This window comes from Acanthaster planci, linkage group LG16 (assembly GCF_054643075.1).
Source record: "Acanthaster planci isolate LZ-2023a linkage group LG16, COTS_SCS, whole genome shotgun sequence".
NCBI classification, from domain to species: Eukaryota; Metazoa; Echinodermata; class Asteroidea; order Valvatida; family Acanthasteridae; genus Acanthaster; species Acanthaster planci.
The window spans coordinates 4,253,566-4,279,540 of record NC_141792.1 but is presented as its reverse complement, the minus strand read 5'-3'; the positions used below and the strand labels follow the sequence as shown (position 1 = coordinate 4,279,540).

General features: G+C 41.7%; 1 protein-coding gene across 1 annotated transcript in view; it reads left to right on the top strand.

Moving 5' to 3' along the window:
• Positions 1-25,975, top strand: part of LOC110984264 (ubiquitin carboxyl-terminal hydrolase 5-like) — a 53,930-nt gene that overhangs the window by 5,364 nt on the left and 22,591 nt on the right. Inside the window, exons 2-8 of the mRNA XM_022244270.2 lie at positions 1,189-1,314; positions 7,612-7,666; positions 10,831-10,952; positions 12,683-12,777; positions 13,165-13,400; positions 13,740-13,834; positions 16,763-16,899. Of these exons, the coding sequence (XP_022099962.2) occupies positions 1,189-1,314; positions 7,612-7,666; positions 10,831-10,952; positions 12,683-12,777; positions 13,165-13,400; positions 13,740-13,834; positions 16,763-16,899 (866 nt within the window). The remainder of the gene's footprint in view (positions 1-1,188; positions 1,315-7,611; positions 7,667-10,830; positions 10,953-12,682; positions 12,778-13,164; positions 13,401-13,739; positions 13,835-16,762; positions 16,900-25,975) is intronic.

Genomic DNA, 25,975 nt, shown 5'->3' with positions numbered 1-25,975 from the left:
GTACATGTATGTACATCATCTACATGTATCTTGTCTCAACTACATGTACATGTACATACATGTAGTTCAGAAAAAATTATTACATACATGTACCGGTACATGTAATCAGCATGACTCACATTACCGTGACACACATGACCTTAAAATAGCAGTAATTATGCTCACAATAACTTGAGATGGATGATTCCAGATGTGCAATACATGTACGTGCACATCTGCAGTGAAATGAGAAAACAAATAGACAATTCAATACACTGTTGATGTTCCTTAACTTGTACTGGTAAAGGGATTCTCCTGACAACTTAAAAATCCATGTAAGACAACAAAATAAACATTTGACAATTAATAATTACACTCTCATATTATGAGCAATAAATCTGAACATCAAACAGTGTGTTGAAGAATCAAAATTTGACGTTTGCACCCCTTTTTTCAAACCATCATCTTTAAGGAGGGTTAAGCAACTTTTGGATAACAAATGTACTGTACATGGACATGTTTCCTACAGAGTATGTTACCTTGATTTTGCCTACTGTTTAAAGTGTAATTTCCACTGCATTGTACATTGTATTGGCGTGACCTTTGATACAAAGTTGTTCAGCAACGCCGATACTACATGTACGTGAGTTCATATGCAGTCAAACCTTGTTAATAAGAGGTCCTTTGGACTAGGCAAATTACCTTGTTAGTGAGCTGTGAAGAAAATGCGAGCCTTCATGTACATATACATATATATGTACTGTACATGTATGTAATACCAGTTTGTGTCCATCTGTCCATCCATCCGGCTGTCCACTCTATGTTTTTACTTGTGAGTACAGTCCATGTACATGTATGTGTCATTTGTGCTTGTTCATTTCAGTCTTGAGTATATTAACATGTACATCGGCAATCACCGCGTTTAGGGAACATGTTCTTGTGTTAAGGGGACAAATTTTTTGTTAGACAAATTTGGACTGAGTTATGGGGACAGTTTCTTTCCCCCTTTAAAGTTTTTGGTCCTTAGAAAAGTGTAAGAACAAAACAAACTGCGAAAATAATTTTCTTTCCTTGATTACACAGGACTTCTTGAGCACACAAGACCATTGCCATTATACATGCATTCAAGTGACATAGCTACATGTACCTGTACATATACAAGTGTATGGTAGTAATGTGATTTCATGCAAATTCCCATTCTTGCTGTAGGAGAGTGACACTGGCCTCTACGTCTGCATGAAGACATTTCTTGGCTTTGGCAAGGAGCATGTACTGAGGCACTTTCACCGCACTGGAAACAAAGTCTATCTCCACCTGAAAACTGTCAAAAAGAAGGTAAAGAGAGTGGGGGGGGTCAGCTTGTAAGAACAATGCCTCATACATGTAAGTCTAAAAATATGTATTAAAAAGTCCACAAGTCTGACGCGTCAAAAGTCTGACAATTTTTTATTAGTTTGTTTTGGCCTATACATATAGATCCGACGCCTCATTAGTCAGATCCCTCGTAAGTCCAGAAATTTGTACTTTTGAGGCATCAGACTCATGAGGCGTCAGACTTACAAAACGCACCCAAGCATAGGCACTGTTGACTATATGCACTAATAGCTTTTTTGTCTGTCTGTTGCACCCATACTGTGGTTTATTGATTTCAAATTCACGTGGCTAAGCATGACAATATAAACATGATGTGGTCTGAGATACTTTTTAAATGTACCCTTTCATCTCTGTAACAAGATGCATACTGGTACTTGTATCTCAAACTCTGACCGTATTCCCAAAACTGAGAATGTGGAAGTAAGAAATGAGAGATCAGTCTGACAGTCTAGGGCACTCTACCTACCCAAACAGTCACTACCGGTACATGTACATGTACATATGCAAATTTCCCGTATGCCTATTTTTATTCACTGAAAAGATTTGAATACCCCCAGTGCACACCGACCTCCTACAATGCGACGTGGTCTTGCCTCCATGATCGTCGTCCTTTTCTCAGCACGGTAACATAATGGAAGTGTCAATTTGGTCACCTTTCCTTCCTTTGTCACCTTGATTTCATCCATTTAGTGTATCTTTTTGTGTATATTTTGTGGTCTTTTCTTCAGTTTTATTGTAGATGTACCAGTATGTGCACCCTGCAGGTGTTTACTGTCTGTACTACGAGGTTTGTTCCAGCTACACCTGTGTCTACCCCACTGATAAACTATAGGCCTTAGCCAGTTGAATTCAGGGGGTCACTGTCAGGATCTGTCTTACATGTAATGTACTTCCCTGTCTTCTCTGGCTACCAGGACATGGAAAAGGTCTTGCTGTTAAGGGGGTTCCAGCCAGAATCTGGCCAAGACCCCTGGTTCATTCGGCCCCACAGAGCTGACGGGGAAGCTCTGTGGTTGACTGGAAGACCCAAGCAGGGAGACTGCGAGGATCTGGCAATGACCCTCTCTCTTTGGTCAATCACTGGCCTGGTGAGCGAGCTGGGACTCCCGAGACAGTGCCTTGTTAGACGTCTCCCAGGCCCGTCCTACCATCATTGTGAAGTACGCCATGCCTTTCCCCTGCTATGGCCTGAGGAATCCACACAGTGTTCCACCCAGTGTTCGTCCAGCGACGTTGAAGAGCACCACCCGCCTTTCAACCTCTGCCAAGAACACTACTTCTCTGGCAGCGTCTATGCGTACTCCCTCTCACCCAGACACTGGAGTTTACTGGGCTGGGTTCCCCGCAAGTGTCCGACCAAACCCACCTGGTGTGCCACCAAGCTGGTGTGACACCTCAGCACACGCTATTTCTTCTTAAGGTTCCATGGAGCCTACTGGGCTTTCAAACCACCCAGGCTTGAAACCACCATAGCCCTTTTGGGGCTTGTGCTTTCAACTGAGCATCACTGGGTCATCAGACTTCATTCTTCTGGTCCCTCTGCCTAGAATTCTGCAATTCCCACTGAGCTCGACCGGGAATGTTCCCCAGGCATTCTGTCGCCTGCAGCCCCGTCTGCAATCTCAGCTGCTTCTGGGAAAGACAAGCACAAGTGCTCCTCTTCTTCATGGAGTTCTGTGAAACCCAAGAAGAGGCACCACTATGGTCATTATGAGCCTACCTCTGAACCGTGGATGTCAGCCTCCCTACTTGTATCCATCAATGAAGCCCTGACCTCCATTGCTCGCTGTCTCAACAATAGACCACAACCAGCCTCCACTGCCCAGGACCGTGTTTAGCTTCTTCCCTCTTTGGCCGCGAGCCATGATGACACCGGACAGGTTTCCACACTGGAGTCGCACCAGTCCGATGTTGCCCCACTGGAGCAAGCCACTTCCCAAGGGATCACACATGGCTTGGTGTGGGGCACGGCCCTGTCTCTGACGGCACAAACAGCATTTTCTTTCTAGGAGGATGAAGATGAATCCATCAGTGCCCTAACTCCATTCAAGGGCCGCCTCTGTCTTCTTCAGCGGGACATGATACAAGTGCTCGGCCTGCCATTAGCTGCTCTGCAAGAGGAAGACACCGACCGGCCACTGCTCCTTTAAACACCATATGGCTCGAGTGGAATCTTCAGGACTAATTTTTCCCTATGTGACATAGCTAAAGATAAAATCTTGGCTGACTCAAGAAAACCGTCTGCTAAGGTGACCTTCCAGGATAAGGACAAGTCCCTGCTAGAATCCATGCTTACAAAGCTGGACAAAGCCTCTTGTTTTGGGCTACGGTGTACTGCCTTCCTACTCCTCTTATGGGAGTACATCACTTATGCATGCAAGGAAAACTCCCCAGTCTCCCCAGATTTTGCAGCCCTACATGTAGCTCTTTGTGGCCTTGAGGAAGGGCTGAACAGTAAGTTCCAACAGTTTGTCAGAATGTCCTGGCTGGTGACTTCTAAACATCCTCAATGCCATGTGTATTCCCTCTTCATGAGTTAACTCTTGCCTTCAACAAGTGCAGCTTTTTGGACAAGATCTTTTCGCCGGCAAGTTTGTTGATAAGCTGGAGACCAAGACTAAGCGGATTGATACAGCCATGACAGCTAAGAAAACAGCCAAGCAGTAACCTCGGCAGCATAGTTCTTGTCAAGCCAGGCCCACATCAAGCCAGACTTTACTGACGCTTCACGCCTTCTGAACCCCTCTTCAATGATCGAATCAACACCAAGTCTCAACCCGTATCACTCCCAGAACCATGAGAATTTGTCATGTGCCCCCCGTTCCTTTAAGGGACGTCACAGATGACTGTTCCACTTCGCCTCTGGCGGCCACCATATCCGAACCCGTCGGCGACCGCCTTGAGAAGTTCACAGGGTTCTGGAGGCACATTATCTTGGAGAGCAGGGCACTTTCGACTCACGCCCATGGATAGTCCCAAGAGTGTAAAAGTACCCCGTCGTCCGAGGCAATACTACGGCCAACTCCAGTTCCAAGGAGTCCACATTCCATGACAAGGACCAATGTGTAACACTGGAGTTGGAGAGAGATTCTCTTCTAAAACAGGCTATCCTTCATGTCCAACCCAGCCAGCTCAGAGTAGGTTTTGTTTCAACATTCTTCCGCACACTCGGGAAGGGAACAGACAAATGACATCCCATCATCAACTTGAAGCCACTGAACAAATTCGTCTGCACCAAGAAGTTTCACCTGGAAACCATCTTGATGGTGGTACAATCCCTACCGGTTCCATTCTGGGTCTCATCAATCAATCTTTGTGACGTGTACCTTCACATACCCATTCATGAACAGGACCACGAGTTCCTCAACTTCATGGCCAGTATGGTGGACCTGATGCCATGGTGCAGACTCTGCATGAGACCACTCCAGATCCATCTTCTCTCTTAATTTCGGCCCAAGACAGAACCCATCCACCTACATGTACCCAGAGCTCGAAATTACAGTCGGACATCGGACACTTTCCGAGCACTTATGGTGTTTGTTTTAACAAAGTCAAAGATGCTAGCACAAATTGTCCGACAAACATATCAATAACAACTCTTAAAATATCAACACAATACATGTACATGTATATGGGATTATGGTGTCCAATTTATTATTAGATTTGTGTCAGAATTACATTATTTATGCCCAAGGTATTATCAGGGCTGATCAATCACCGGCCCATGTCATTTACATGTACTTGCACAGACCCCATAATACTTTGTGCTGTCACAGTGGTTAAAACATGTTCGCAAAACACTATGCATTAAATGAAGCTGTTCTGTTTCCCGCCGTGCCGAACCCATGCAAAAGAGTTTGTGATGGAAATGTAGCAACCAGTACCACTCTCTACTGTACATGGACATAAACTCTCTTCATCGGTCGTACACGTCGCGAATACAAAAGGCTGCAAGCTGGAAAGAAATCAATGTTAATTATGTTGCAAGAGGTTTTCTGCAAGTTATATCTGTATTTTCTGTGTTCATGAGTGTAATTTGAGGTTGTTCTGCGCATGGCACAAGATTTAGCACCCGCTGGTCAAGATGCATCACGCGCGCTTACCACGTGATACACGGACATTTCGCACTTACATGTAGTCTGCGTTTCAGAGGATGTCCACCAATATCTACATGTACATGTACGGTACTTAGGTGGCTAAAACACAGGACCGCTTTACTCGCCAAGCTTCCCTTCCGGCAAGCCAAACCTGAGGCAGTTATGTCAACTGATGCATTATCCCTCGGATGATGGGCCTCCCTTCCTCCTCATCAAGTGCCAGAGAAATGGGATGCCAAATTCCAGAGAAATCACATCAACGTCTTGGAACTGCAAGCTGTCTTCAATGCCCTACATCATTTCCTTGCACACATCAAGGGGAAGAACATCCTGGTCCACTCGGACAAGTCCATGGCGGTAGTGTACATCAATCACCAAGGCTGTACTCACTTCCCCGGCTGTGCATCCTGACATGGGAAATCTAAGATTGGGTGATGGATGACTCAATCAGCATGCAAGCAATCCACATCATGGGGCCTGACAACACAAGAGTGGACACTCAGTCCCGCGGCACGACTTGTCTGATGGAATGGACCCTTCTCACTGACAAAGTCAAATCTCTCTTCACGTTGATAGAGGGACCTCACACTGATCTCTTCACATCAGTGGACAACGCCCAACTCCTGGTGTTTTTTAACGGAATGCCTCACCAGTGAGCTGGGCTACAGATGCCCTGCGGATCGATTGGACTGGCCTACTAACGTATGCTTTTTCTCCCATCTCTCTCTTTCCATGGGCCATATCCAAGATAGAGCATAAACACTGTCAGATTCTTCTCATCACCTGTTTCTGGCTATGTCAGCCATGGTTCCCCAGCAAGACCGGACATCCTCTGGCAGCTGAGGTCAAGAATTCTACGTCCAGCACCGGAAGATCTTCACCTATTGTGCTGGACATTGTCCAACAATCCTTCCACTTGGCAGTAACTTTCTGGCCACGCTGTGGCCATGGCCGCAGGGGGACAACGCTCTTCCATCCACAGTGTACAACGGCCAAATCAGCATTTTGCTATGAGGTGTGACAAACATGCTGTGGGTCCAACCAACGCTCCTTTAAGTACTATAGCAGACTTTTTCATATCCTTTCTCAATTCAGATTGGCTTTGGTCGCCATGCATTCCAGCTTCATTGACTGCACCCCTATTTCTGACATGTCTGATAACATTGCTCCTTACCATCTCCTGCATGGTACATGTACACACAACTTAGCCATGAAAAAATTTTTATTCGCCTGTCAAGGAAGATACTCCCAAAATAGTGCTAAGCGTATGGTGAGTGCACTGTTGTGAGCATTGTGCACTGATATCCCAGGTGTACCATTGCCAAATGGCAAATATTTATACCTTCTCAAAGGGGGTGACATGTACATGTAAGTTGAAAGAGTGACAACCCAAACCTGTTAGGAACAAGTCAGTTCGAAGAATTCACTATTCGAATCCTTCAGTTCAATCAAATATTGGAATATTCAGTTGTACCTCGCAGCAGACTGATGATAAACTACAGTACATGTACAAACAAGATTTATGAGATGAACAATACTTCTCGCCATGGCGAAAATTTCTATTTTCAATTTTTTGAGATTGTAAGATTTCTGTTGCTAAAAGTTTCATTTAAATCTGCTTGAAGCAAGCCTCCATTATAAAAAAAAAATTTCTCATAATAAAACAATAGAAAGTTGCCCCTTTTCATGAGTTTGGCACTCGTACATGTATATTCAAATTTGGAAAATTATATTCGATAATTGATCGAATATACATGTACATGTATGGCTATTCGGCACAGCCGTAAAACCTGTCAATTTTGAAAAACAGTATTGATTCCGGGATTTGTTATAATTTGTGGAATATTGAAATGTATAATTTGTTCAAATTTGAAAGCAAATAAAAGTTGATATAAGAAATTAGATGACAAGGGTCTGTGTGTCCATTACATGTATAAAACAAATATTGAGTGGCTTTAAATTGTCAAATGGGAGAAATATGATCACTTTGTAAATTCTAGACTTTTCTATTTCACTCGGCTTTGATTCTTGAAACAATTCTTGAGTCTTGAGTCCAAATTTTACCTTGTGATACATTGTACATATAAATATTCCCCGAATCCACTCTGAGTTACATCAATGTTTGTATTCATGAAGACCTTTGAATTCTTTTTGTATTCAGAAGCCAAAGACACACGAGGAAGAAGAAAAACCTAAGCCAACAAGATTAGCAATTGGTGAGGGAAAAGTGTTTGTCATATTCCATTTAGAACTACATGTACAGGGACCTTGATTAAATACAGTACATGTACATTTGGCACAACAAATGATTAATTTAATGCACATGACTGGTATATTATGCCAACCTACATGTACGTGTACACTGTATGTATACAGGTACAGTGTATTCTGATTTTTTCTTGTCCAAGTTTGATTTTGAATTGATCCAACTTTTTTAATTCATTGGTGTCATGTACATGTAAGTCCAGTTGCAGGTGCTGCTTAATGTATCAAATGCTTTATTTAAGATGCATATTTCTGTAATAGAACAATAAAAGTTTACCATGTCTTGTGAAAATCCCTATCAAGCTTTGGTTACCCTTGTTTGCTGCTACATGTACATGCTGTAAACCATTTCTGAGGGGTGTTGTGGTCTGTATACAATAGCATCATTTTGGAAATCATGAATCTACATGTACACTGTACATGTAGATCAAGGTGAGGTATAAGGTTTTTAGCTCACTTAATGTCTGAGTGGAAGTACATGTACATGTACATGTAGGTTTCAATAACTTTCTCCATGTACATGTACCTGTACATATACTTGTACAATACGTACATGTACAAGTGGGAGTCTCTTGGACCACAGAATCTCTTCTAAATTTTCCTCTTTGGAGACCAAAGCCGCTAAGCATTACACTATTGCAAAGAATTATCTATAATTGAATAAAGTTCTGGCATTATCTTCATAAAATGAACCAAATTCCAACTCCAAATGTCATTTTTCAAAACTTCTAAGTGACTTTGATCATGTAAAATACAAATCAGCACCTTCTGATTTATAAAAATGATTATTTAGGGATAATTACACTGTACATGTAGGCCCGCATAATGTGTACATTTGATTGGCTACCAGTGCAAATCAAATGGAGTTGAGATAAGTCTTGAAGGTTTGCATGGTGAATAGGTACAATAGAAAGTAGGTTTGCGGTAGCACCATGGACGTATCTCTTTTGTGAGTATTTGCGGTTCTGAAAAGAACCAGTGGTACTCGACGTTTCGAGCAGTATGCTCTGCTCGTCATCAGGAGAATGCCCGATACTGACTGGGAGTGGAGCTTAAGTAGTCTGGTGGAGGATTCTAGAGACAGGGGATTAGTCCGATGATGCGTGAAGGCGGGAACTCTGAAGAAGGGATTAGGCTGGCTCGGTGATGCGTGGCGGTAAACTTACTCAGGTGTGGCAGTACTGTTGGGGGTGTGGATTGGTAAACATGGGTGCTAAGGGTATAGAGGACCCATAGGCAGACTAAAGGAAGAACTGGGGCAGGGTGCCAAGGGGTATAGATGACCCATAAGGCGAGCTAAGAAGGGTTGAGGATGGGGCGCCAGATGTCACTGAAGATGAAGCCTGTGTCTTGCGGAACTGTTCTGTTCTTGTAAATCTCAATTGCCTCACGAACACGGCGTGGATACCATTGTTCTATGTTGGCAATGAGATGGGCTTGTTGCCAGTGGACTTGGTGGTCTTCAGTGCTGGAGTGCTTGATGATGGCAGATTTCTCGAGATCCCCCCGTCGTCCATGGGCTCGGTGTTCGTTGAGTCTGGTGGTGAGATCTCTGCCAGTCTCGCCGATATACACCTTGCCGCATTCGCAGGGGATCCTGTAGACGCCTGGCTTGGTCTTGGGGTCTTGCTTGTCCTTGTGTGACTGGAGAGCTGCTTGGATCTTGTTGGGGGCGGTATGGAAGACTTTGATGCCATGGTGTAGAAGGATGCGCTGGATCCGGTGGGTAAATGGAGTTGAATTCATTTACAGTTTTACGTCAAAGTGTTTGCACCAGAGGACTTGATTTAAAAAATCCTCTTAACAAGGAGAGTTCAGTATATTTTTACTGATGCATTTTAAAGCACCTAAGAAATAACTGTAAAAAAATATAAGCCATGAAAAAAAAGCACAAAATTGATGGAAAATGATGAGAAAGGTTTGGCTCTCTTCATTCTCTTATCGTTTATAATCACACTCACTATACCAGCATATCTGCCAGGTCTTACAGTGTACTTCTTATACCTTTCAACCACTGAAAATTACATGTACATGTACGGTATCACTAAGTTTGGCTGCATCAAAATGTACATGTAAAATGAGTACAATATGTTTGTTGCAAACGTCATATATGATAGAATTTTGATGATGCTGAAGAATTTTGACAAAAATGCATGGCATTCGAGAATGCTGAAAACATGTCAGATGTAGTGCTTGAAAATTCCAAGCGCACTGTTCATTTTGCCGCTCATTTTGGAGATATCCCCGCTGAAAAATAAATTAAAATTAACAACTCTGAGCATTAGATTTTTGTGTATTCTATGTCTTGGACATCCTTTTTTTTCCAAACATCATTCAAAATGACCTATATTCTTTCAAGAAACCTTGGTACAAAAAGAAGAATCCCGAAGCGTCGCCATTCTGTGGAGGGGCGCATGAATATCGAATGAAAAAGAGGGTGCACTATCTGGGTTGATGTCAAAAGGTCAAACCGGCCATGATGCAGCAAGGTATTTCTTTTACGGTATTGCGAGTTAATGACGAGAGCCACAAAATTGCCACGATTGGTATTTTTTACCACTGTTTACTGTGGTTTTTGGAAATGTGTGATTGGTCCAATCGTAAAAGGATGATGGTTTGGCTACATGTAGGATTTAGGTTGTCCACGTCCGTCAAAAATCGAAAATTCAATTAATTAAGTCCGGTTAAAATAAAAGATGGACACAGTCATCATTGTTCCAAATATCAGCCATGACTTCCCTCATTACATCAGACATTGGGAATTAATTCATTGCTGTTCATTTAAGGAAAAATGAACCCCCAAAGTTGAACATTGTCTAATGGTCCATATTTTGAGGAACCTGCCTTGTACATGTACAAGTTGACCCCTGACCAAAATGACTTTGTAGTAGGGTCTCTAGAAAGTTGTTAGGCTTTTTAAACACTTTGTTTGGCTGTGTGAATACTGTAACAGTGTAAAACTTCAGCAACCTGGATGCCCGATTCTCATTCAATGCAATGTGAACACTCAAATTTTCAAATTTGTAGATCCATGGTACGTGTACATGTTGGATGGGAAAAAATCCTTAAAAATCTTCCTTCAACCCCTCTACCTTGATGATACATGTACATGTAGGTGTTGAGGGCGGCTTTGATGTGGAAGATCAGAACCAGTACGAGTATGAAGAGAACAATTCTGTTGTCATCTTGCCAGACTTCTTGATGGTACCCTTGCCCAACCAAGACATCCCTCTCAAGGTAGGCATGCATTTCTCAGCCTGTGCCATACAGGTGATTATTGTGGCAGAAGATAAACCTCAAAGCTACATGTATTTATACACTGGGACTTTGTCTACATTTGTTACAGTTTTATTGAGACAATGATAATTCCAATTTATGAATATTGATACTGGATTTAACAATGGTGGGATATGACATTATGAACACCCGAGGGATGCATAGTGCCCCAAGACGAAGCTGAGGGCACTACATTTACGCGTAAACTTTAATGTACAATTTAATATTAAACTGCTGAGACTTTGATAAAAAATGAAAGAAGAACAGTCATTGTGAGATGAACCAATAGAATGGCCTGCCAGAAAATCTTGCGTGACTGCAACCACAACAAGCACTGTGTTCCTCTACATTATGAGTTACATGTACATGTAGATTCTGTGGTCATACATGTACATGTCATACGCAAAGCTTTCTCCTGCACTGGTCATCTTGAGAAAATTGACTGCCTTTAGCTGATAATAGTACTGTAGTGGTGTCTGGCTTCAACTTTTACAACCAATGATAATTAAGTACAGCTAATATTTCGATTGGTTTCTGGTTTTCTTTTTTACATCTCGGTGATTGGTACCGTATGTTGACAGTTGAGCATGGAGAACGGGGTTGATGACCATGGTTTGATAAGCTGGGAGCCGGCAGTCAAAAGTGCACACAGATGCCAGAGGGCAGGCTTCCTTTATGAATACAGAAATAATACACAGTAACAGAAAACTGTTTGGAGAGTGAGCCAAAAAGCCTTCTTGTAAGTGGACTATCATGACAACTCAATGATTTTGTTTAGCCTGTTGGACAATATTCAAAGGTGCCTTTTTTTTTTAAACAGAAAGCGAAAACCTTTAACCCTATTCCCCAGGGTCCTGCACTACAAAGCATACTGAACCTCACAAAATCCAACAGGTACCAGTACAATGTACATGTATATATGTACATGTACTTGTTCATATGTAGGTCACTGTACAAACCCCAGTGATGAAGTCCAACAGAATGAGCCCTTTGGAGTTTGAGTGATATGGTATGGATGGGTCTATGCAGTATAGGATGACTTGCACTGAACAGTACCAAACCTATCAAAATCAAGCATACACAGCAAGCCAGATACTGCACACAATGAACCCCACGTGTCCCCCAACTCATCCAACACCATCTCCCTGGACCCTTCATCCCAAGTCTCACAAAATTTAACAAGTTTATCAGGTATGGTATCATACATGTACATGTACCTGCCAAAACCTCACAAAACTTGCTATTGAAGTTTAGCTAGTTTGGGGTAGTTACATGTATGGTTAATAGTGAAAATTGCTGGCACCGGATGAGTCTCAGTGTCTGTGATTCTGTCGGCATGCCGTGGCTGCCAACAAGTACCCGGAATGCAGTCATCCATGGAAACATCATGTAGATCCATACCCTTTGTTATGTAGGATCCCCAAGTACATGTAGGTTGGCGGTGCCCCAGCTGGCCGACACTTGGCCAAGGCATGCTGATTAAAAATTTTTTTCACGTCGTGCCTTCACTGCATAGAGGTTGGCTTGTATTGTTACATGTACATGTACTACTGGACTTTTGGACAGTTATCTCTGAGGACAGTTTGTGAGGTTGTTGATGCTTGTCAAAAATAGCAAAAGTAACCATTGGTCTTGTGGCACTCCCCCCCCCGAGTAAAAATGGAGCTTTAGGTATTGCTTCTCTCTTACAGGTGCAACAAACTGTGAGTGGAATACTTGCTGCTGAGTCAGCATCCAGACAGGAACAAGTAGCCTCTTGGGATGGAGAGGCACGTGTAGTCTCCAAGTGAGTTACACCAAAATATACTCCTTCATTTTTAATATTCTACTTGTACTACTTTGCTAGACCACAAGCATTGAAACCAAACCACCAAACTAACACTTTTGACTCTATACATGTACATGTAAAAAGGATTGAGGAACTATACAGGAACCAACTGTCACAGTTGGACTCATTGTACACATAAATTACTGCTGCAGTTGGAATGTTAACCCTAACCCTCCTCAATCCTCCAACAGGTGACGTATTGAGGAGGGTTAGGGTTAATGTTGTATAGCATAACTTTTTGTGCATTTGAACTGCCACACTTGACTCAGTGGGCATTGAGAATGCATTTTACACACCAATAAGCATTACATGCCCACCGTGTCTTATCACAATTGAAATTGCTAGACATGCTGAGAACCTCCTCCAGTTGGACAATGGTGTCAAGGTCCCCCCTAGTGGCTGGAAGTGTAGCCGCTGTGACTTGACTGACAACCTCTGGATGAACCTCACAGATGGTGCCATCCTGTGCGGGCGTCGTTACTTTGATGGATCTGGTGGCAACAACCATGCCTTAGAGCACTATGGAGAAACAAAGTACCCACTAGCTGTCAAGCTGGGCACCATCACTGCAAATGGTGCAGGTAACCATACCTGTAGCTGTTTGTTGTGAGTGCTTCTTGCACTTGAATCCATGTAACATTTATTGATAGATTATCCCAGTAAGAGTAAATTAGCATTGACTGTTTGCAGAATTGCTCCTTCTAGTTACTTATTAAAAGTTACTCATGGAAACTTACAGTTTCTTAGTTTCATTTTTGTGAGTTTCTTGCAGTTGATTGATACTTTTCTTAGAAAGAGAAATACTTGAGTTGTTTGGTTACCTCAGGTGAGACTAGATTTGAAGATTTTCCAAGTATTGTGTACATTTAAGTCACTCATCAACTAAGTTGTTTATGCTAGCTTTGTGCTGTCTTTTGCAGATGTGTTTTCCTATGATGAGGATGACATGGTGGAGGATCCCAAGCTAGCTCAGCATCTGGCTCATTTTGGAATAAATATGATGATAATGGAAAAGGTAAATCAGTGGGAGAATTTTGAAATGCCTGGTGGTGGCAAACATGACAGTCCTACATGACTGGTCTACAATCATTAATTGCACCTTTTTGAGCATGCTTACATTAGCCTGAGCATGGCTTAGACATAAAAGTATCGGTACATGTTTTTTATGCCACCAAGCATCTTGAGAGTTTCATGTGTGGCTGTAAATTGTCCATTGCTCTGATATATGGGGGGGGGATATTCTAGAAACACAGTTGTGGGAACTTTGTTTTAGTTGTTACTAAAGAACTTCTGAAAATAACTGCATTCATATGTCAAAGCAACACACATTTGGTAATACATGTAGATACCAACTTCTCAAAAGTGAACTCATGGTCTGCTCTGCATAGGAACTACATGTACAGTACAGGTCAGAATTTTAGCCGACACGTTAACGTGACCAGTGAACCTGACCCCTGTTCAATACACGCTTTGCAGTTGATACCATGCATTGCTGGTCCAATGCACGATAAGCCTGACCCCGCACCTCATTATCTCGGCAGGGCTTGAGACCGCAGACCGCAAAGGTGACCGACATGCACATATGTATCAGAATTCCAGTAAATTTAAAAACATCCCACTGAACTTGCGTAAATTTTTAACCTGACTTTCTCATTTGCTGCCACATGTGCCACGACCAAGCAATCACGAAACGACAACCACCCCAGCTCTTTCATCCAATCACCAATCCTAAATCGGAACAAGTGTATTGCATATTCATTTCTATACAGCGCCAACAAATGCAAGCTACAGCCCTTACCAAGGATGAGATTCTTCCGCTTTTTGGCAGATTTCTGCTTTTGGGACTTTGAAAATCTGCTTTTGCAAATAAGTTCTGCCTTTTGGGACTGTCGGATACAGTGGTAGTCAACTTAGAAATCCTGATATTTTGAACTTTTCCGACCCATTTCATCAAGATAATTGTCAACTTCCAGGTATCAGATATGATAATATTGATCCTCAATTTGTTGTGAAATACATTGTAAAATGATATGGCATTTCTCGTTGCTTACTTTTCATGTGTCACGTCATTTTGATTTCATCCTTAGAATATTAAAATCATGTAGACCATGAAGGGCACTGTGTCATGCCATGCATGCCGTACATTCATGTGTATTTAGGCACACACTGTCAACGTACACACAGATCCGAACCGGTACCAGGCTAGAAATGGGAGATAAGATAAAGCAACACATTCCATTGGCTTTTTTTGCTGACAAAAGCCAGTGCCAACTAGTAGCCATCTCTGCAGGAAATGTGTTTGTTTCCAGGTAACTGTCAGTGTCACAGTCGCTCTGATAAGCTTATTTTTATGATGTATCCCCGTTCGTGTGTAAGCCAATGACTGCACTTTTCATGTTACTCATCGCATGCATTAGTGTATAGAATGTCACTGAAGCCACTTTACCTGGTACCCTGAATACTTTTTGTGTGTTATCACAGAAAACCTTACCGTTGTGTGTGTTGTTGAACGGACGTTTCTTATCATTACATTCCCATCATTATGTCTAACCATAAAGACATCATTTATCAAGAAGGAGAGGTGAAGCACATCGACGAAGGGATTAAAAATTCCTGACAATGGGAGTGGGTTGAGTCCAAAATAAGAGCAGTTTTCTTGTCAGAATTTATTCGGAAATTGGCAAAACCGGGTAAGGCAGTGGTGTGATGTAACGTGAGAAATTAATTACGCTTTCAGAGTATGGACTTTGACAAATGTTTCTATTGTAAACTGTGTCCCAGAGGGGCTTAGCATTAGATTGCACCACAGATCATCTAAAGTTGAAAATTTTCCTGGGGGCCCGCATGCCACAAAGGGCTTCGCACTGTGCGCTGACAAATTACAGCTTTTTTCATTTTCTGAGAATTTTGTCCCTGCCTTACACGTCACACGACATGCATATTAATGAAGTTCACATGGGCACTATGTGCAGCCGTTGCATAAATAATATAGCAATACATGTAAATACAGCATACCCCACCCGTTGATTTCCCACCGGCACAATTACTCAACGGACAATTCATGTGCCACTCCACTCCTCTTTCTTGAACACTTCTGAGGGCCCTTTCAGCTTTGGTACACCAAACTTAAATGCTACGTGTAGGTTTCATTTCATTCAAGAAATATGTAATTTGTCTTTCCTTTTGTTGTCACGCTTTCATCATTTTGCCATGTGGTACTAGCCTTGTCTCAAGGCGTCCATACGGAGTCACAGACTAAATTCCCCACATGTGCAATTGTCATACCGGGTACTGTATGTGTGTAAGAACTTGTTTGCGCCTTGTTTTCATTGCTAGTATGGTGCAAGTGTGAATGGCCAATGTGTGTATCACAATGTACCATACCGTGCTGCTGCACTGTGCCGGCTGCCGCTGCATGCATGGGGTTCACACACACCACAGCGCTTACAACTATCAGCACCGGCACAGCGTGGAAGACCCAATCATGTGATGGAATGGTGCAGTTTAGCATATTTCCAGCTTAATTGGTTCATTAAAAGCAAGCATTTGAAAAGGGTTTGGTAGGCATTTATTTTTAGTACTTTGCAGAAAGTTTTCTTTACTTTTTGAGCCATTCTTAGAGGAAAATTTTGCAAGTTCCATTTCAAGCAGTGGATTCCCTTTCTTATTGTTCATTTCGCAAATTCCGCCTGTTTTCCACAATCGCGGAAAATCATTGGCTCTAAAAGGGTGGCATTGTCAATATACCGGTAGAAGTCTGTCAGCAGGACATTAACAAAAAGTGGTACTCGTACAATACTGTATGTTTCAATCAATCTGTGTTTCTGAAATGTGTACATCTATCAAGAATGAGACCAACCCTTCTTTCTATGCAGTATATGTATGTGTCTTTGCAGACTTTTTAATCCTGAAAACGTACTTGTATCATCCATCCCAATTTCAGACTGACAAGACCATGACAGAGCTTGAGATTGACCTGAACACAAAGATCGCTGAGTGGGATGTAATACAGGAAGCTGGTAGCAAACTGACACCACTGTTTGGAGCAGGTTACACAGGCATAAGGAACTTGGGAAACAGGTATTGACTCTGTGTGTGCCTTCCTTGGGTGCTTATGAAAAGGGAAGTTGTGTCAAGTGATGGTTCTCAGAACCATTTTCAACTTGTTCAAGCACATTTTATCTTCCATAGTACAACCATTAGTGTACAGTGACTACGAAAAGTATTTTTGGCAAATTTAGTTTGCTTGGATGAAGTGCGAGCTTTGTACACGTAGTGAAGTGTTACAACATTAAAGCACTCTCACTTTGCTCTGTGAAAGTTTCTTTGTTCTTTTAAAGGACTTTTTCCAAATCTTGGCTTCATCACCATATCTATGGCGTCTGCAGCCTCACCATTAGTTCCAAACATTTACTGTGGAAATCATTTATTATCTTTTCATAAGTTGCTCCCTAACTGCTCTATAACTTCACATTAGACAAATGGGAGGGATGCCAGTTCTAGGTAAAAGCCTGACATTAGGCTTTTTGTTTTAAATGTTAGGCTAATTTCAGGCCCCATCCAGGTGCACGGTAATAAATGGGAATATTTTCTCAGTATTATAGGCTTGGACGGCACTCCCGGTTCCAAGTAGAATCGCAGTTCCACAGAAAATCCAGAATTGGCGTTTTAGCTTTTGTGAAGAACTGGGTACCCACTATCAGCAGTTCTACCTTCAAAGAGCTCATTCCTAACATCAGATCCAAATCCAAGTCACCGCTCAGGCAGGCCTACTGCGCCCGTGAGTGACAACTCCAAACATCAAATCCGAGTCACCACTCTGGCCTACCTACATGTACCGTGCCCACGTGTTGTGACAACTAAATGTACTGTACATTGTACAGATACATAAATGTACATGTACACACATGTACAATGCCTATCTATCAGGCGTGGCAGTGCAGTTTCCATCATCTTGCCTTCCAGTCGAGTAGTAGGGCATTCGGAATGTGGCATCCAATCAAAATGGTTTTGTTTGGCCATTTGATGATCTCTTTGGCCTTATGTGGAATGTAAGGGCAAATATTTGACTGAATATGGAATTTGGCAGTATCGTGCATTAGGAATGCAGTATGTTGCATGTTCACCATTGATCTGTGAATTCTTACTGCATCTTTACATATTCATCGCGCACAGCCACATCGTGTACCGTCTGCTAATTTTAGATGTCTAATGTACACTGACTGCCGAGAGGGGCTGACTCACAAGTTAAGAGGCCACCAGATTGTCTGATTTTGGACTCTGAATAATGGTGACCTTGCTGTATCATGAATCTGGCTATTTTTGCTTTTAAGTTGTTGGTTTTTTTTTACAAAAACTGTTAAACCCTTTAAGAATAATAACATTCATGGAACTACAGTATGAAAAGGCATGTGAGTTTGCGTGTGGGTTTTGTGAAAATTAATAAGAAAGGGATGCACTTTTTTTTTCAAAACTTGTGGATGTCAATTAAACTTTTTGGACTGAAAACCAAGGTTTTGTCACGATTTTCTGAAACAGAATTTATAGAAATTTCAAGTCAGATGAGGCGATATTTGTTCGGAATTACATGTACATGTACTTTAGGTTTGAGCCAAACCCTGAAAAGCCAACCAAAGCTTTAGACAAGGATAACATCACATGGGTTTTGTGCAACAGGAAACTAGCTTACAGGTTGGGGACATCTGCAGTGCACAAACACCTCAAATGAGTTTGTGAAACGGTCATCTAAGGGCAAGTACTGTACATGGTAACGGAGCAGCAGAAACCAGGAAGCGTTGAATTTGCCATCTCACAATCTTATCCAAATGTTGACATGAGATGGGGCTCAACCCATGACATGCTGAAGCAGATTTTGGACAACAACAGCCCATCTGCAACCTGCTGGTCACCACGAAAAAGAAAGAACTGCACCTATCAGACCGCGAAGTTGCCATAGTCGAATCACTAGTGAAAACTCTTGAACCAACGAAATGGGTCACAGAATCGCTCCCTGATGAGACCTACATGTACATCACGGTGTTGGGTATCTTTCCTGCTGTTCAATATACATGTACATGTATCGAAGGGCTGCTGGAAGACAAAGAGGACGACGAGATTTGACAGGTCAAGGCAGCTACTATGCCAGCAACAACACCTTCCATTTTCTGTTGATTGCCTGTTTTTTGGATGAACGGCATAAGGTGATGAGCTGATCACAGAAGAACGAGGAGAACACAACCTTTTAGCTGATCGTGCCAAGAGCATTGATGAAGGTGCTGATGAGAGAATCGACACTTCAACAATACAATAAGAAATCCAGGAGCGTGGCCGCATTAGTCATGTTAGTTCACAATGCTTTGGGAGAAGAGGATTAGGATGGTGCTCCAGCCAGTAGGTCACCAGAAAGATTCACATGTACACAAACAATAGAAAATTGTTACCTGATGACGACCTACTTGAGTGGTGCAGATTTAATGGCCACTGATACCCAATGCTTACTCATTTGGTTAGATTTTACCTGTGCATCCCAGTAACGAGAGTGCCATCGGAACGACTGTTTAGTACAGCTGGTAATATTGTCACCACAAAACGATCACAATTGAAGCCCCAGAACGTTGCTCATATTCCTACATGACAATGTGCCTTTAGACAATGATTCAGTCAACTGTAATATTTCCAATATGTATGCTGCATTGTAGAAAGTAATGAGTTTACAATTTTTTTTTTAATGTTTGAGGCCGTGAGATTTGTTTCTTGTATTACTAGCATTTCAATGGGAGAAATAAATACCACATTTTCAACTTTGACGAGAATGCACTGGAGGACAAATGGAGAAAAAATTTCTTTTGTGAAAATTTTGTTGTACATGTACATTGTTAAGAATCAGCGAGTTTGTTAGGTTAGTTAAAAAATCTATTTGTTAACTTCATATGTCACTATTTCCCTTCCTAAATTTGACATTTTATGACATGCTATAGTTTTCCAATGGCCAGTAAGTGAGTGTAGTTTCAAATTGCTTTTCTCCTTGTATGGAAATCTTCCCTTTCTTACTTTTTCTATTCACATGTTCCCAGATTTTTGTCTCATTATCTGTAGCTGTGTAGCCTTGTCAATAATGTACACAGTGCAGTGCATATGGCAGTAACTTTGCAGAAATTACATTATTTTTTTATATGGATTGTTGTTTAGTGTCTTTCTTACAACAATATTGGAATTCATGTGTGAAATACTACTTGCATTGTACTAATAATAACACTTGTACAGATTTACCGTGCTAAACACTGCTCAGCTGCATTGCTAGTTTTGCCAGTTGTCAATACTGTACCTGTAACATCCAGTCTGAATAAATTTAGTTGTGTTGTCTAATTGAGTTTGATTAGGATACGTATTATGATCCATTCTGCAGTGTTGCTTCAGTCCAGTGAGTCCATTTATTCTTAGGTATTCCTAGACTTTCTCTTGATCATTTCATCAGTATAGCCTTTGAATTTCAGTGTAATATTTTGTTTTTTTTGGTACTGCTGGAGTGTCTTTTTGAAGTTTTGTCTTTGATGAAAAAGAACCCACATGTAAGTCATTGATTGTTACACAATTGATTGTGTGCACAACCTGAGATCCCATACACCATGTAACACATGTGGTGTCACTGAAATGGATTGGTGACTTGTCATATGGCAGAGGGACAGTTGTACCGGAAATGCCGAAAGGACCTTTTGAGCAAGCTGTTCCAGCAAGGGTCCCGGTTCTCAACTACATGTTGTCAACTTCTCACTTGATAGGCGATAACGCAGAGCCAGTTCCATGCATGGACCTGGGCAATGGTATTGCTTACAAGATAGCAGACTTACAGTCGTTTTATACATGGTCCATGGCCATTTACGATATGTTGGCACATGTTCATGCCTTGTACGCATGCCAGCTGTCAACCTCGTACAGTACTCTGCATAGTGCTCTTCAAAGTGACCCTTGGCTTCAGAGAACGCTTCCAGTACCTGACGGTGATAGACCCATTCACCATCTTCTCACTCATCTTCTGTACTGTAGCAGCATATGTCGGCCATTGATCAAGTGAGTTTGTTGGTTTCCTTCTCTGTCCTCAGAAGGTACATGTGAGAGCAGCAGAAAATCCAGCTCATCACCCTGCATAGACTTGGAGAAGAAGGCACAGGGTAACAGGAGGTCAGCAATTACTGCCCATCCAAGAAGATACTTCTTTATATACATGTACCCTTTAAATTTTGCTTGATCTACTGGTTTTATGCTGGTATCTTCGGCAAGGCTTCCAAGATGAGCTGTGTACATGTAAGCACCACATTTGCAGAGAACACATTTCTTGGCACTTTGCTTGTGGCTTACCCATCAAGTTCCACAAGCTCTTACACTGTGAATTTCCGCTCGGTTAAAATGCAGTTTTTGGTTTAAAAACTAGTGTTTTATTCAACAATTCAATGCTTTATTTGTCAAAGATTAGTTAATTTATCGTGTAAACTGACAGTTTGGAAATACCTCAACATGCCAATACATTGAAGCTACGTTAAAGGAAGATGATTAACATTTCCCAATAAACTGCTCCTTCATTAGATTACCCAATGGGACTCTGCGGTTTGTAGCACACCATCTCTCCACCGTTAAAACACAGTTAAAATGGGTGACTGTCGATGGACCGGGAGAGGATTAAGGCTTGAATAACAAAGGGTGGTGGGTTTGGTTGAAACAAGGTTAAAATGGGGTGAACATTTTGACTTGATTTATGTGCTTGAAACGCGGTTAAAATCAGGGTGGAATACATTTTAATCGAGAAACAACATTTAACCGTATTTTAACCGATCCAAATTTCATATTGTTATTGGCTTTAGTCCCTGCCCTTTGTCAAAGTGCAATGCTCCCTTCAGGTCAGCAACAATGGATTCCAATTCCCTGCACTTTTGGGGTAATTTATCATAGAGCTAATTCAGTCATAGGAGCATTTTATCAATTCAAATGAAGCATCCCAATGTACGGTATACCCTTGATTGATAGTTCAAGTCTGTGGGCTAAACACCACATCCAGAAGATCCAATCTACTTGTAGTTCCTTCTCTACCAGTCCTCTCAGACCCTTGCCAGCCATGTTTGCTGCTGCTCCATCCGTTGCAATCCCCACCAGCTTACAACACGACTTTTTTAATAGACTACAGTACATTCCAAGACTGCAGTCCATGCTGCAGCAACTGAAGTAGGCCATCTGCATTGACCATGTTGACATGTTGTGGTTTGTGTATTGACGAGAAGGTCATTTTTGTGTAAATTTTCTCATCAACACCATTGGTGTCACACCAGAGAACCAGCAGAAGTTCGTTGTCAGTGTTACTGTGGTCAGTTGAGCCGTCAATTATCAATGACAAAAACTTTGCATTGGATATGGTTGAAATCAAGTTCTGCATTTTGGATTTTGCAATATAGTGAACCATTTCCTTACCAGCATTTTCATGTAAGTTTGAGTTGCCAAGGTTTACTCCATGTGGTGCCTCTAGCTGACAGATCTTGAGGGTATTTCTTATAAGCTACTGGTAAATGCTCTGTTGCTACAAAATAAGCAATGTCAAACTTGGTTTGAGTTTTTTTCTGTTCGTTTGCCAGATAGTTCAGTGACTGCGATGGGAGCACATGAACTAACAGTGGCACCTTCCCCTTTAGCTTGCGCAAAATAACTTATCATTCCACAAAATATATAAATTCATATCTTTGCATTTTTCTAATATACAAATACGCTCCCAAAAATGATGCTTGCACAAAAACAAACCGAATTTCTACAAATACGGGAGTTTCATACAGGGTGGACTTGGCATGATCAAGAATGTTGGTTGTTCATACTGAGTCTGGTCCACTGATCCACTTTCGCTATAATTCGTCCTCCTGACAATCCTCTGCTTATACTTGGCACATATACGGCATTTCAACCATGTCACAACTTTCACACCATGTTCAGATTCTGTCTTGCAATCAAGGCATGTCAAAGTCTGACAGTCGCGATCGTATTGTGACACCCATTCTTGAAAGTATCATGCTTGACTTTCCTTTGATTTGCTCCTTGTTCGCCATCAACATGGGATGATGGGATTCCTCATTTCATGATTATTAGGTTAGAAGATCAGAGCAACCTTGCAATGAGTTTTCAACAAGTTCTCAACAAGTTAATGTATTAAAATACACCGCTCTACTCACCAGTTTGCAAAGACGTCCATGAAAAGGTTTTTCGGTACGTGTACTGAATCTCAATCTTCATGGATGGCAGCTAGCAAACGTGAGGTTTGTTAGAACCCATTGTCAACTGACAGATGTTTGCATTTTAATGATCACAGATAATACAATCCGAAGTTTGCATTCAGCATCTGCGACGCAGATGTTGAATTTATCACTTTGTTCTGACTTACGTTTGTTTTTTCATTGTAGGACCACAATTAAGAACTGCTGATTTGATGTCAGTACTGAAATCACAGCATCAGAGAATTGGATGAAGCTACATGTACATGTACTCAGTTGTGGTGTTGAAGAGTAAAAAATATGTCCACCATTTCTGGGACCAGTCAAACCACAAGATGTCATCTGTGTTGAAAAGTCTTGTGGGGTTAATGTGCATCGTAAGTCCTGCATCACAAATAAATGGCTGGGCAAGATAGGATATTGTGCAGCTGTGCAGTATGTTATGTAGCGGAACATCAAAAGGAGATCTAACATAAGTTTGGAATTGTTGCTATAACCACGTGTGGAATTTGTTGTCAAAAGCTTTGGAATAGCTTTTTGGAATCTGTATAATATTGAGCTGGAGACTATGCCAAAGTGCTATTATTAACCATTATTGCCTGTAGTGTTAGGGATCCCAATCCCAACCACTTCACAATATGTTGAATTTGTACGGATTTGAACATACCTGTACCTTCATTGTACCTTACAGCAGGGGCGGTAGAACAGATAGCTTGGACATTGGATTGGATGGAAGCTATTATTAGTGGACATTGGCTTGTCCTCCCATCTTCTTTGTCCACTCAATCTTTCCGCTACGCCTGCTTTCAAGGCCAAAAAAGGAACAGAATACCACCCAAGGATACTATAGGTTTTTTCCCAAATAAGTTAATATCTGGAACTCCCAATACCAATCAATGCTCCCGCGTTACTAATATCGGTTCCTACCACTTATACCAGCTTTCCTGAGATAGCCCTTTATTTTAATTGATTAATTTACATGTATTTCTATTCTAAGGCGGATCCAGCCTCATTAAAATACAGGAATACTAAGTGGAAAGGGGGCCATGGCCCCGGCCTCTTCCATTTCTGTATTTAGTAAATCTTTCTTGATGGAATCTGAGAGTTTTTGCCATCATTCACTATCTTGATTGATTTGACTTACAAACCAACTGTGTACTGACAGACTTTGCTTAGGGACTGTAAAAGGGTTTTATTTCACCACAGAACTACAGGATTTTCAGAACTACCCATCCAAGGTATTTCTTCAGACTTTATTTTTATTCACTGGTCTGCATATCCTCTGCATTTGCCGCCTTGCTTGCTTTCCGTCTGCATACATCTTGTAACCTAAAAGGGAAACAAAAGAGATTTTTCGTAAAAAAACTGACATTACATGTTTAAAAGTTCAGGCCCTACAAAGTGATTATTCTAATAGCCCGACTAGCACACGTAGGTCTACATGTATTTGCAAGTCTAGTGTATACGTGTGATGTTTGGCACGATGAGTCAATCTGTACCATCACAAAATTGCGTTATGAGTCAATATTTTATAATGAAACATCGGACTTGACTTCCTCCTGGAGGAACAGTCCTTCACAATCGGTAACTGCGAAGTAGAAGCAAAAGGTGATTGATAATAACACGATTGCAGAGATTGCCCGATCGCGCCGCACCCGAATAATACTGTACACGTCCCTGAAGTACATGTACATGTATTTTATCCTACAGCATTGTTCACCGGGCGCCTGACAATATCGCTGACGTTACTTTGCAGACTTCGCGAACTCGTGTTTCCGTCGTGTTCCCCGTATTCCTATGCATGTGGCAACGTACATGTATAAAGGTTGTAAGGGGCTGATTGGGGGTTGAATATCACTGCAGTGCATATGCATTTGGGGGGATTTGAATCGGCTTCCCCCTAGCAAAGTTGTTTCTGTGTGTTCCTTGTGCTGTCGGCAACATTTTGGAAACTGTTTGTGTCTTTTGATAACGTGACTGTGAACATAATTTTAAGCTCTGTTGGATATTATTAATTTTGGGGAATCCCAGCCCTCCTATAAGTGTATGTGTTAGTAACACCTAGTTAGTTGAAGAGCACTGTATGATGAAAGTTTAATAATATAAATAATGATCTTTCTTCTGCTGAAGAACTGATTGTATGGACTATTGTCACCGCTATTGTCACCGTTATTGTCACTGCTATTGTCACCGCAAGCTCATAGTCTTATTAATTTCACACCCGTCATATCCCCTCTGGGCCATTTTGGAAACTGAACAAATAAAATATGGGGTTTTTTGGGCCTGTTTTTAATTCAACCCACAATTGAGACACTTGGAAATAGGTTCACCTTGCAAGCCACGTGCCATCATCAATACTTTCTCCGGCACGGATACCACAGTGCATGTAGGCCTATATGTGTGCATGTCTACTGTATAACAGACAAACCTGATCTTGTCATTTGCGATGTGCAGACTAGAACTTGTGAAAATAACTCTACCCCAACTTTGAGTCATTCCTCATTCCTACACTGTGCTTACTGTACGACCTGCTGTGCACTTCTACATATTGTTTAATAGTGATGCATATGGTTCGCGTATCGAGCAGTTGACTTGTTCCTAGAAGTACAGTAGTACATGTACATGGAGGTCCTATTCCATTATACCATGTGACCGGCACCTTACCATTACACACCGTCGGGTTCCAAACCCTGTTTCCCTAATTATTCAGGCTTTATTCATACAAGCTGGAGGGCATGAAACTTTGGTTTCTAAAACAGCTCTGACATTGCGCACTGTGCTGAATGTACCGTAAATCCTGCGCTCACGTAGTTGTATGTGCAATAGCTGTTTTATGTACAGGGATGATATCTGCAAGGGGCACTGGTGCATTGGGCTGTCGGTTGCCAATACACGTATGTTGAAGGAAATCTCCG